Source organism: Balaenoptera borealis (assembly GCF_965194805.1).
Source record: "Balaenoptera borealis genome assembly, chromosome: 4".
Classification (NCBI taxonomy): domain Eukaryota; kingdom Metazoa; phylum Chordata; class Mammalia; order Artiodactyla; family Balaenopteridae; genus Balaenoptera; species Balaenoptera borealis.
Genome location: NC_138861.1, coordinates 131,075,385 through 131,089,453, shown reverse-complemented (window position 1 = coordinate 131,089,453; position 14,069 = coordinate 131,075,385). Strand labels below are relative to the sequence as shown.

The window sequence follows — 14,069 nt, the reverse complement described above, 5'->3', positions numbered from 1 at the left end:
AGAATTGATTTCGGTTGTCACTGGTTCTTTATCATTGCGTTGAAAGTGTCATATTAGCAGAGATAGCTCATCTACAGATGTGCTTCTGTTAACCAAACTGTCTTGCAGAGTGAATGTCTTCTTGCATGTTGATTTTAAATAAATGGATGTGTAGGTTACAATGTATGAGGTGTCAATTAATAATAAATTTGCTATCAGTCAACTACCAGGAAACAGCAACAACAAAAATGTATTCGGAACTGAAAGGAGATATAGGACTTTGCAGGTATTTCTGGTTTTGTCTGTTTTATGCTATAAAAGGAATATTAGTTAAAATCTTTGATTTGGAATCTTCACCCAATAAATGTATATAAGAACTTTATTCTGGAATGCCCCCCCAAAAGCCCCAGTTCCTCTTTCTTTCTCTCCAAGGCTTCCTTCATTCTTCACTCAACACTCACCCATCTCCATCTAGCAAGGAGCAAAAATACCCCCACCCACTTCTGCTGCTTCCTTTTTCCATCATCTCGTTTCTAGTCCCCAGGTAAAATAACCTCTTGGGTTATAATGATTCATGAACCCTACCCACTGTGGCACTGAAGTAACCCATAGCTATATGCATGGCATTGGGATTTCAAAATACTGTATATGTAATGGAATTTTCCCCCCCCTGATAATATAATAAACTTGTATATGTTCAAATCAACCCATAATTCCACCAAGGAAACCAGTTTGATTAATGTTCATTTGTTTAGGTCCCATAAGAGACTCAGGATGTCTCTTCTGCCATCTGCCCAAGATCTACCCTCAACTCTGATTCTGAGTCTGTTGGGTTCTTTCTGGGCTCAGGTCTTCCCTAGGAATAACCATGAGTTCACCTTAGGCCTTAGAGACTCAATGACAGTTAATGAAGAAAATGAAAATATAAAAGATCTGAATAGGAGAAGTCTGAACATGAATTTAATGTTTATGTGGGAAAGGATTTTTTAATATAAAAGCAGTAGAAGAGATAAAAAACAAAAATATAAATTGTTTGACAACATGCAACTTAAAACCTCTGTACATCAAAAAGATCATAAACAAAAAAGGTGAAGGGCAAACTGGGAAAAATTTTTTCTATACTATAACTTACAGAGGATTGATATTCTTAATATCCAAAGTATGCAAACAAATTTATAGGGAAAATTTCCAGAGCCCTGTAGAAAAATAAGCAAAAGGCTTGGATAGGTAATTCACAGAAAAGAAAATTCAAATGGCTAACAAACATATTTTAAAATTTCAAACCCTCTAGTAATAAAAGAAATGCATGCTAACATACAGATACCATCTCCTCTCGCTCAAATTATTAAAGAATTAAAAATTACAATTCTCAGTGCTGTTGGTGAAATGAGCAATCATACGCTACTAGTGGGGAACAAACAATAATGTATCTTCTATCAGGGAGTGGATGTTGAAGCTTATTCATCCCAGATTCACTTCTGAGGGGTCTTTAAGGTAAATAATAAAACTGGAAAGATAGTAAATGTTGTTACCGTTTGTAGAGTTACCCACATTATTCTACAAAAGAGAATGGAATAGAGTGGAGGGTGAAATTTGGTTTTTTTGAAAATAAGTACAAGAAAATTAAATTTTAGGCAAACCATTCATTATTTTCCAATTAGAATAATGGACTATTTGCCCTCCAAAAAGTCCTGAGCTCTATTTATGAATGTACCTCTATCTTCTCTGACTTGCGGATATCAATCCACTCCCCCCATAGAAATAACGGGAGTCCTACCTATCTCAAGTGAGCTTTTGTCTATTGTAAGAAAGCCCTTGACAAAGATAAAAGATACTAGCACTGGATAGATCATCGAATCTGGAAAACCAAGCTCTTGAGAAAGAGGAAATCCTTTCCTGAGTTCTTCCTCCTTGCTCTATTTCCTCCAGAGAGAGATTAGGTTTAACCGTAGCAAGATCATCTAGAAACGAGACATGCAGCAACATAGACACAAAAAATTATCCACTGTATATGCAGAAAGTGTGAAAAGAAAGCCCAGAAAGTGAGCAGTACAATGAAAGAGTGGTAAATCCACTGCAGAGTCTTTGGCGTGCATGTGGCAGCCGGCACGGGAAGGGGTCCTGCACTGCAGGGCTTCTGCCATGTTTGTGCTCAGGCACCTGAGAGGCAACAGTGGGTTAGCTCTTGGTAACAGCATTTTGCACTCAGTGGGTTTGAAATCCAGAAAACGTGTACAATGCAAGTTTTCAGGGGCTTTAAAAAAATTTTTTTTTTACTGAAATAGAGTTGATTTACAATGCTGTGCCAGTCTCTGCTGTGCAGCACAGTGGAGTTTTCAGTTTATATTTCACAATTCAAAGAACTTTATAAAGAAGATGAATGATCTAGTTTTTATTCACAAGAATATTTTCTTTTAAATATTGTAAACTGTGGCTCCAGCAATGTCATTAAAAACAAAGACAGAGTGTTCCTACCATGTTTTTGTACAACAGTATTCCCATGAAGATAGCTCTTGGAAAAGCTAATTTGATAAAAAGACAGTGTAATTTTTTTAGGTTGAAATTTATCAGCTGCCCTGATTGGTGGTTCAGTTTACAATCTGTCAGTCATTTGGCAGGGAATAAAATTGTTCTCTATGCTCCAGTAGTTTTGTTCCATTGAAAGACTGAGACTTTCTTGTGTGTCAAGCATTTTCCCTTTATATCAGAAAACCTCAAATAAGGGTATTATTTCTGTAATGGTTTCAATTTGTTGGTCCACTGAAGTTAAGAAACAGCATACAAATTTTATCCAGCTAGCTGTGACTGGTGTGGCAGCATAAGGACATTTTTTAGGAGGTAATACAGTTTTAAGAGATAAAGGTTACTGCCCTATTTTGAGGTCATTGAAAAGAGCAAAACTCATCTGCTAGAAGGATTAGCTCTTTTGCCCTCACTTGCTACTATTATACTGGTTTTATTTTCTTTTTTAAAATGTTCCTTGTGTACTTGTATTAGGATTTTAAATCATTGGAGGAAAATATCTATTTGTGTTTGCTTTCCGTGGATTAAATGCCATATGGTGCTGTATTATGATCTCAGTTAAGAAGAGGGTAGAATTAATAGTATAGGAAATATACCTGTTAGGTTGAATTTTAAAGTATAACAAGTGAAGTGCAAACACCATGATTTTGGCTAGTATTTAACATATATTAAGTGTCTGCACTGTATTGTACAAGTCACACCAGGTCAAAGATTGATCATTGCATAATGCCATATGGAAAGGATTGATTTCCACCAAGTCTTTGAGGGCTTTGTAAACTTTATACAGTATAATTAATGCCATAAAGCATTTAAAGATTCAAATTTAAAGATTAGCTCAAGGAGGAAGAGCAAGAAGAGGGAGCCATACTACAACATTAATATTTCTGTACTCAAGAGTTTAAAACCTAAGAAAGAAAGGCTGGACAGCCACAGAAGGGAAATTTGTCCATCAATTTCACAGGGACACGTGTCCAAGTGTCTCTTAACTTCATGTGGATTTTCTGTTTTACAGAAACCCTTGGCCTATAAACAAGTGCATGTTGACTTCCCAAGTGGTAATCTGATCTGATGACATTGTATGCTCTACCTGTAGATTTCTCTGAATGCACCATTCCCATTCCTAAGCTGAGCTTAGCTGGAGTCACAGGACTGCCTTTTAGTTACATCTCTCCAACTTCCCACAAATGCAGATCCTCCAAACACCAAGACATTTGGACCAACATTCAGATTAAGACTATTTTAAATGCTGATTATTTATCTTGGCAAGCCTATGGAATCCAAGTCTCCATTATAATAACTTCTTCACGTTTATGTAGAGCTTACTGCGTGCTCTGCAACAGGGACCACTTATCACTTACTGCAATACCGATGTTCCCGTTTTGGTCTTCTTGTACCAAATACCTAACACCTGCCTGGCGTGTAGGAGGGGCTTATGACATTTTGAAGAATGAATGAATGAATGAGACAGACATTTAAGAACCGTAGAAGGGGGACTGCCCCGGTGGTGCAGTGGATAAGAATCCGCCTGCCAATGTGGGGGACATAGGTTGGATCCCTGGTCCGGGAAGATCCCACATGCCGTGGAGCAACTAAGCCTGTGTGCCACAACTACTGAGCCTGTGCTCTAGAGCCCGTGAGCCACAACTACTGAGCCTGCGTGCTGCAACTACTGAAGCCTGCATGCCTAGAGACCGAGCATCGCAACAGAGTAGCCCCTGCTACCTGCAACTAGAGAAAGCCCACATGCAGCAATGAAGATCCAGTGCAGCCAAAAATAAATAAAATTAAATCTTAAAAAAATAAAAAAGAAGAAGAACCGTAGAGGGGATGAAGATTCTTAACACAAAAGGAGGGGTGAAGCAGGAAGGTAATGATCCAATATAGTACAGGGGCAGAAGTGGAAGTTTGGAGAAATTCTCAGTAAGACTCCTAGGAAATTGTTACATAGACCCCAGGAAGCCTTCAACCTTGATTTTATTTCATCATGAGTTCAAGTAATGACTGCATTGATCTTGAAATACTGTTTTCAAAAATCAGAACTTTGGAAGAGTGACAGAATCTTGAATTTGGAAAGAAGATCTAATATATACTTAGCCGCTAGCAATGACCCATGAGCCTCAGGGCCTGGGATTTTTATAACTAAATTAAGAGGAACTTACAAGATAAAATATGCTTTTTCACATTGAACTCATCAAGCAAGAAAAAAATAGCATCTTCCTTTTAGTACTTTCAATCTCCCAAATCCTGCTGTTCATTTCCTTTGTATTATTGGAAAAAAATTCAGTTAAGTATTTCAAACCTGATATTTGTAAACTCATCCTCACCACCTCTGTCAATGGATTGTCAAGTTTTCCTTCTGCATAGTGGTGGCAGCTGTCATAGCAAAGTCAGTGGACTTCCCAGAGGGCGGGTGCACACTGGGGGAAAGAGTGGGAATTTGAGGAAAGTTGTGCCTCTACCGCCCAACCTGGGAGATGAGGTTTTATTTTTGTTTTTTCTTTTCTTTTTTTTTTTTTAATTAGAACAGCTGATGGGAAACTCTACACCACTAAGTGGAATCCTGTTCATTTCCTTGTAGGTATGCTATTGATAAATAGCCAGGTAACTTGAGGAATTGCCTAGAGTTACTAAGAAGCATTCAGATCATTAACTAGAACTTGATTAGTTAGTTAGTGGGAACTGCGGCTGCTTCCTTTGCCTCTCAGAATTTGCAAAAACATTTCATGGGTACTTCCTAACAGGTTCTTTGTTGTTTGTTGCATTTTATAGAAGACAGTTATACCTTGATTTTTGTGTTGCTAAGCACTCTTTTTTAAAAATATGTTGACACTCGTAGCTGATTTGTGAATGACCCTGAATAATTCCCAAGCTTGGGCAAAGTGCAGATGGCCGTTCAAAGAAAGGCATATCCAGCTGCAGATAGGCACCTTTTGATGTAGGGACCTTTTCACATGGGCCTGACTACAAATATATTCTGCTACCTGAATGAAGACAGGACCTTAATGAAATCCCAGTTCTTCTATATAGATGTAGGCAGATGACTTAGCAAAATCAGATGGCAAAAATAAAATAAAATAATAAAATAAAACAAAATAATAAAATAAAATAGCAGGGCTAAAATAAGTATAATTTGCTCATGTTTTTCCTGATTAGAGCTGTAATTATAAAAGAATTGATAGAGATAAATGTTTGTGGTTTTTTTGACCTGTGATAGAGGAAGCAACAAAAAGAGTACAGATTACTAAAATAGGATGGATGTGATATTTGATGCCAATTCCTGGAAGCAGAGCAAATGTGGATCAAGCATAACACTTGGAGGTTCACTGAGTTTTTGCAAATCTTTTGCATATTTGCTACGGTAGGGCATACATACACATAGGACGTATCATGTATGTATTTTTCATAGATGTATCATTTTAGGAGTTGCTCATGAAACAGTAACACATTTCTCCTTTAGCTATAGTAGCCAGTAAACCAAATAACTATTTTCTTTTCCATTTTGAACTGAATGCAAGTAAGCTGGCAGACAGCAACATGGGACACGTTTCCGCAAAGGAAAGCATACGTCACCCAGATTCCATAGAGGAGTCTGCAAGTACAGAGAGAAAGAATTATGATTAAGGACAACGTCAGTTTTACCCTCATGTTTCCACTTTAGTTCTTGTAATAGTTCTGGAGCAATTTTGAAAAACAAAGGGAAGGTAAAGAATATTACCAGAAACCTTCCAGTGCCTATATCTGGAAACAAAATGTGCATTAATATCTTTAGGATGCACATGCATTCGGTAGCCGAACTGTCGACAATGGCATGGTAACCTACTTCTCTTTCTCCCTCTCTCTCTGTCCCGACCAACAGTTTGTGGCTCACCCCAATTGCCAGCAGCAGCTCTTGACAATCTGGTACGAGAACCTCTCAGGCCTGCGGGAACAGACGATAGCTATCAAGTGTCTGGTGGTTCTGGTCGTGGCCTTGGGCCTTCCGTTCCTTGCCATCGGCTACTGGATTGCACCTTGCAGCAGGGTACCGGCTTTTTCACCTCTGTTTCCTCTGTGGTTGGTGTACTATGTCCTTTGAGGATGAAAAAGGAAAAAGCTTCCTACTTAAGGCTCTTATCAGTTTTACCCTGAATGTTAATTGACTCAAGAACACGAATTCTGCTTTTTAATGACTGGATTAGTTCAAATAAGGGATGAAAAGGATTTGGTACTAGTGGGATAGATCATATTTGCAGGCATATAATACTTAGGCTTTTAAGATAAAATCCCCATGGTAAGCAGGAGGAAAAGCTGCTTAAGTGAAGTAGCAATTGTACGGATTCTATTGCCAGCTTAATAAATAGTCTACCAGACTGGCCTGTGGAAGAGGAAGAGCCCTCCTGCAGTGGTTCCAAGAAACAGTTAACCTGAGAACTGAAAAGGCAGCTCGGTTGAACCTGTCAAAAAGATCTGGGGCTGGGTGTATTAAGCTCGGTTCTGAACAGTGGTATTATCCAAAGTCTTCAAGAAAGCACATGTCAGGTTCCCCTAGCCCTTTGTTCCTTCAGGAGATTCTAAAAAATGTTGAATTTGGGTTTGGGGGGCTTTGGATTTTTTAGATTGTTCATCTATTTAGTTTTGTTTGAATCATTTTGTTCACTACCTTTATCCCTCTCTCAACTTTGCCAGTATACAGTCAATTTAATTGTGCCTAAGAGATCCTCTAAACAAGATGTGGAAAGGAATAGGAGTCATGCTAACAGAATCTGTATTAGGTTAATAAAGGACACTGCCAGGGAGAATAAACAGTTCTGAGATCCTTTAGTCCTATTTTTATATTCTAAAATCTGGTTTTGTTAAAATCAGAGGCAGTTTCAGGCAAAATGAGTCAAGGCCACTCACAAATGACCCTGGAAATCTGTCATCTCTCTGGCGCATCTGTCTCCTCCTGCGGAGTCCTGCTCTGCAGGCCCATATACGCGTAAGAATATTCATCCATCTCACTTCGTCGTTGAGCTGCCCGTGAAGTTTAAGGCAGAAATGTTGTCATTTTGATCAATTTTGATGACTCAACTAAGTTCCTTTGTTACATATCATGGACAAATACCTTACGATTCTGCTAATACATAAACACTAAAGACTAAAAACTATAAATAGGGAGAGAGCATGCATTAAAGCAAAAATCATATCCCACCCAAATAATTTCCCTTCCTGGGGGAAATGAATTGGAATGTTCAGATTTATACGTGTTTGTCTCTTAGGGCAGCTTACCCAGTTAAAACATATTGAGTTTGAAGTAGGCATCTTGAAGTCTATTCTTTTTTCTCTTCACTTGTAAAAGTGCAGCTAATGATGTGGTGAACTCTGCCCAGCAGAGAAGGGAAAGGAGGGAACTGAGTTGTTTCTGGAGCCCACATTTATACCTGCCATATACCACTTATCCTGTGGTGAAAGGACAATATAGTAAGAATTCTCCACCTGTATCCCACTTTTAGGATAAGCATGTTGCTTTTTTTTTTTTTTTTTCATGTTATTTAACATTTTCAAAGATCAACCTTTAGGAGAAACAGACTTGGCGACTCCCCCCAAATCACTATGTGCTGTGGATGAACTACCCCAGTGTGTCCTCTCGGCAGCTGTGGGACAGCACAGTGATATGTAAATGAGTGGTTTATTTTTCTGTGTCTAATATGGAAAATGTGACATTTGTCTGTGTGCATTCATGTCCAATCCCAGAAATGTTTGACATTCTTTGGTTATTTGTTGACATCAAATTAAGTTTCTGGACATACAAAAACATTTGTTTGAAGTTACAGTCTTTTAAACGTGAACCTTGGTACTTTTCAAGGTCACAGACTGAGTTTGAAAGTAGGGTCTGAGTATGCAGAATAGAGAACTTATCTGATAAATCTACCAAATATACCTAATTCTTAGACTGCAGCAGCTCTTGGGACAGAAGGAATTGTTTTTCATTTCTACTAGAACATATGGCTTTTAAGGACATTATATCACATGGGATTTTAAAAGAGTTACCTTAAAATCATTATAAACTGAACTTTAAAAATGCTTTTGTACTATTTATATGATTTTCCAAACTCAGGGATGACTTTTCATTAAGTTAACCTACTTACAGGTTTTAATTATTGTGTATCTCTCTGCTCTTATTGGATAGTAACAGATAAAATATTTATGTTTATTATAACGTTTTCTGCCTTTTTATATCATACAAAGTACAAATTGATTTTGGAATACGTAGAAGTGAGAACAAAAATTTACTTCTGTAGTAGTAAGTTTCTTTTAATCTTCAAAGGGTTTGTAATGTGCTACAAAAACATCATAACATTTCAATTATAAATGAATGAGTCTACAAACTCATCATAACATTTCAATTATAAAGAATTACATATTACAAGTTTGGAGTTTCTTTTCCTAGACTCTAAAATCCTGCCACTGCATAATCTTTCATGTAAAAATAAGAATAACCAGTATATGCCTTGTAATTTCCAGAAATGCATCTGTGAATGAAGTCTATCCTAAGACAAATTGGATATTTAGAAACAATGAAGTTTGAAGACCTCTTAAATTATTCTTAGAGGAAGCATCCCCTAAAAGGAGTAATTTTTACAATGTATAACTCTTCAGAGACAAAAGCAGAATTTTGAGAGTGTTCTCATTTTATCTGTTTTTTTTTTTTTTTAATCCTGTATAGTAGTTTTCATAAGTGGAAGCCAGATTTCCTCAAGTAAAAGGTTTTGCTGTTTTTTGTTTTTGTCTGTCTGTTTGTTTGCCTTCTCACAGCTGGGGAAAATCCTGCGAAGCCCTTTTATGAAGTTTGTGGCACACGCTGCTTCTTTCATCATCTTCCTGGGCCTGCTTGTGTTCAATGCCTCAGACAGATTCGAAGGGATCACCACGTTGCCCAATATCACTGTTACTGACTATCCCAGACAGATCTTCAGGGTGAAGACCACCCGGTTCACATGGACTGAAATGCTAATTATGGTCTGGGTTCTTGGTAAGCCTTTTATTTCAAGTATTCTAATTTCTCCCAAAATAACATCTATATAATGATTGCCATGTTCTATGTAAAATGCTGTGGTACATTATATGGTGACAACAGCCCCACTGGAAGATAAGCAGAATAGCAAATACTGGAATAATGTGGCAGCTTGATAATGCTGCAAGGTATCCCTTAACACTAAACAAAATTTTTATGAGTAACATAAGCTTAATTATCAATATACCATGTTTCAGAAATCCAACTTCAATTACTGAATAAAATGCCATTTTTATATATACACTACCAACTGTAAAATAGATAGCTAGTGGGAAGCAACCGCATAGCACAGGGAGATCAGCTGGGTGCTTTGTGACCACCTAGAGGGGTGGGATAGGAAGGGTGAGAGGGAGATGCAAGAGGGAGGAGATATGGGGATATATGTATATGTATAGCTGATTCACTTTGTTATAAAGCAGAAACTAGCACACCATTGTAAAGCAATTATACTCCAATAAAGACATTAAAAAGATAAATTAATTTAAAAAAATAAAATGTGACTCATTGTGATGATCAAATATTTAATTGAAATAGTTCTGAAATAACCTAGTGGCTATTAACTGATGATTAAAGAACATTTATTGCTTCCGTTTCAGAGGTTTTTTTAAGGAGAGTTTCCATTTTCAGAATGTTTGTTACTTCACCTCACAATAGCTCGTTTTGAATAACTATGTTAAAGTAAACATTTTAAGCAATATGAGAAAAAAAATAAAGATTGGAACCAGTTTATCTATTGATCACTAATCCAAAGTCATTTTTGTATATTCTATTTCACACAGAATGTTTCTTATTATCTTCTCAGTTCCCAAATTAATGGGTTGGTTCTCCTCCTCATTCACTCCTGTGGCCTTAACCTGGGTCAATTAATTATTTTATGAATTTTATTTTGAGCCACTACATGTCTTTTAAAAGCGCTGCAATATTTTCCCCTTACATAGTCAGGACTAGTTGTTAAACTGGCATATTTTGTCTTCTCCCAGAACGACATTTTCTGCTTTCAGTTTCTTCATAATGTCCTAGGGCCTCCTGCTTAAGGGTTTCTTCTTTTTCCAATGACATTCCTCACCTTCTCAGCATGAAGCTGAAATGAGGAGAGAGGGTAGGGGAATGAGGTAAGTGTTCCTGGATGACTGGAAGACTGTTCTTGTTAAAAGTGTAGAGTACGGTTCTCAATTAGGGGCTTATTTCTCTAATAATCACCATGATTTGACAACCATTGTCATTTTATAAAGATGAATTTTCTCCTCTCCTCCAAGTGTTTCATGGGCCAAAATCATTTGCTGTGAAGAGCCTTCCTTGCTTATTTCCTTCCCTCCCTCCTGCCCTGCCCCCATAAGAGTAGCACCATTTCTTGTGCCACATGTAGAATTATGTTTCACCAAAATCTAACTTGATGGAGTGCATCATTCCTTCAGTCGAAGCTTCTTCTTTCATTTAACTCTGCCCAGCACCTCCCTTCCCGAGCTGTCGTCCATCAGTGCTTTACGGTGCCTAGTGGCATGCTTTACACTGGGGCGTTTTATAGGTGGGGACTGATGGTGGACGAGATAGTAGCTTCCCGATCCAAGCAGTAAACTCTTGTCTGTAACCTGTGCGTCTTGTGACAGGAATGATGTGGTCTGAGTGTAAGGAGCTCTGGCTGGAAGGACCCAGGGAATACATTTTGCAGTTGTGGAATGTCCTAGACTTCGGGATGCTCTCCATCTTCATTGCTGCTTTCACAGCCAGATTCCTGGCTTTCCTTCAGGCAACAAAAGCACAACAGTATGTGGACAGTTATGTCCAAGAGAGCGACCTCAGTGAAGTTACACTTCCACCAGAGATACAGTATTTCACTTATGGTAAGTTATCGGCTGCAGAATCCTCTTTTGTCTCAGGAAGGGTATTACAAGCACATTTTGGAAGGGAGTGCCAGTAAAGAGTATGTTTAGTATGAGATGCGTGCTGAATGTGTAGAGATGGTAGAAACAACCTGAGCTTTAGAGCTGTATAAAACTAGATTCATATCAAGGCACTGACTCTCCCTAGCTGTGTGACTTTGTTCAAATTAGTTTACTTCTCTGTGCCTCAGTTTTCACATCTGTAAAAAGGAGGTATTGCAAGGTGGGAGAAAATGACCTGTAAGCCTAACATCATGATTATGCTTATATATTCTTAGGACATGAAATTGTCTTTAATTGGGGGGAAAAATAGCTTGCTAAATTGTTTGATGTGGAAGATGAGTCCCTGAGAGGCTGGGTTAGAGGAGATAAAATAATAAAAGGTGCTAAACTGCTGTACAGGGAAGTGAACAAAAATTCAGCAGAGGCAGGAAATAGGAGCTAAAGTGACAGTGAGAATGTAAGCTTTGCAGAACCAGCAGGAATGCTGGGAAGGATGTTGTGCTCCTACGACGTGGGATGGAGAAGCCAGGCTTCTCTAGATCATGAGAGCAGGAGACCCCAGTGACATCAGAGGTGCATGGATACCGATGCCTTCCTTGCCCACTGCAAACCGATATTAAGTAATGTTAGCTTCCCTTCCCTTAAGGCGAAATTGGGAAGCCACAATTAACAAATTTTCATATAGTTGCAAAATCTTAAACCTGGAAAAGATTTTAGCAATTATTGTCTAACCCTCATTTTACAGATAAGGAAACTCAGGCACAGAGTTTAAATGCGTTCTGATTGTGAGGAATAACTCTTTATAAGTACATTGTGATACGTACCAGCAGCATGTTAACATTATTGAAGAAGGCTGAGTACATGCTCTAAAATGAAGGTGTATGTTTTACACATTGTGAAATTTAAACACATTATCTCTTACTGTCAGCAAACAAAGATTTTTATACACCAAGGAGGCCAGATCAAATGAGCAAGTGATTACCACTTATAATTAAGGAAATAGCTTAGATTGTATTTGTGTGTAACATATATCTTGACTATTTCAGTACCTTCTTATTTAAATTTACTTGTGTGTGTCTAATGACTATCATCTGGAGGAATGGAAATCTGTGAATTTAGGCTTCACTCCTTACTGTGATTTTCATCAAGTTTTTAACCTTTCTAAGTCTTGGTTTCTGCATCTTTGAGAAGAGAATAATAACCTCAGATCCATAGAGTCATTGAAAGCGCAATGTCTGGTACATATTAAACATTCAATAAATGTTCATTTTTGTTGTTGTTGGAAATGTCTGCAGTGTACCATCCTTCTGGGAGTGACCCAGTTCTCACAGAATTAACCACATAGTGTTTCGCTGATCTTCCAGGGAAATGAGTATCCAATAGTCTGCTGTGAACTTACTAAAGTAACCTTGAAAGGGGTGTTGGGGGTCCTCATTTAGAATCTGTTGCCAAGATTTTTGCACCTCAGTAGCATTTTATACTTTCCAGGAACCAGCTGTGTTGCTCAGACATCACATTGACAGCACCACTGTGATTCAGTGACATTCTCACTTCTTATAATATGACATTTTACTTGCATAAACTGTTAGATGAACTAGTTTTCCCATGAAATAGGGAAAAGCAGATTTGTGCCAACTGAGCCTATAGGATGATAAAATAGCCGGTCAATAAATCTGGTAACTGAGGGGACAAATCAGTCAGGTCAGCTGTTTTGTCATCCTGGACACAGTCTGTATCTAATGAAGCATTTTCACCTCTTTTTTCATCCCTTGTACTTTATTCTGTTTCTGCTCAATGTGAAGTCAGCTTTGTATCTTTATAATAGTGTTTCCTCCATTAAAAGAAACCATATGAATGTAGAATTCATATGTTTCTGGTTTAACATGAAAAGTAGTGCCTGGAGGGTTCATTAAATGTAGAGTAGTTTCAATTGAGATAATAACCACCTACCTACAAGGTAGTTCCTCTTTAAGGTATTCCACATAGTTAGCAATGAATAGAAAGTTCCATCTTTGGGCTTCCCTGGTGGCGCAGTGGTTGGGAATCTGCCTGCCAGTGCAGGGCACACGGGTTCGAGCCCTGGTCTGGGAAGATCCCACATGCCGCAGAGCAACTGGGCCCATGAGCCACAACTGCTGAGCCTGCGCGTCTGGAGCCTGTGCTCCGCAACAAGAGACGCCGCGACACTGAGAGGCCCGCGCACCACGATGAAGAGTGGCCCCCGTACGCCGCAAGTCGAAAAAGCCCTCGCACAGAAACGAACACCCAATGCAGCCAAAAATAAAATAATTAATTAATTAATTAAAAGAAAAAAAATTTAAAAAAAAGAAAGTTCCGTCTTTAATCGCTCTCTCTCTTTTCTTGTAGCCAGAGATAAATGGCTCCCTTCGGACCCTCAGATCATATCTGAAGGTCTCTATGCCATCGCTGTCGTGCTCAGCTTTTCTCGGATCGCCTACATCCTCCCTGCGAATGAGAGCTTCGGCCCCTTACAGATCTCTCTTGGAAGGACTGTGAAGGACATATTTAAGTTCATGGTCCTCTTTATTATGGTGTTTCTTGCTTTTATGATTGGCATGTTCATACTTTATTCTTACTACCTTGGGGCTAAAGTAAATGCTGCTTTTACCACGTAAGTAAAACATTTTACA

The 14,069-nt window shown here is 38.3% G+C and overlaps 1 protein-coding gene across 4 annotated transcripts in view; it reads left to right on the top strand.

Annotated features, from left to right (window-relative positions):
• Window positions 1-14,069, top strand: part of TRPC3 (transient receptor potential cation channel subfamily C member 3) — an 84,920-nt gene that overhangs the window by 33,068 nt on the left and 37,783 nt on the right. For all 4 annotated transcript variants that reach the window (XM_082389619.1, XM_082389618.1, XM_082389620.1 and 1 more), the window contains exons 4-7: window positions 6,359-6,523; window positions 9,277-9,493; window positions 11,143-11,376; window positions 13,786-14,050. In XM_082389619.1, coding sequence (XP_082245745.1) covers window positions 6,359-6,523; window positions 9,277-9,493; window positions 11,143-11,376; window positions 13,786-14,050 — 881 coding nt within the window. The remainder of the gene's footprint in view (window positions 1-6,358; window positions 6,524-9,276; window positions 9,494-11,142; window positions 11,377-13,785; window positions 14,051-14,069) is intronic.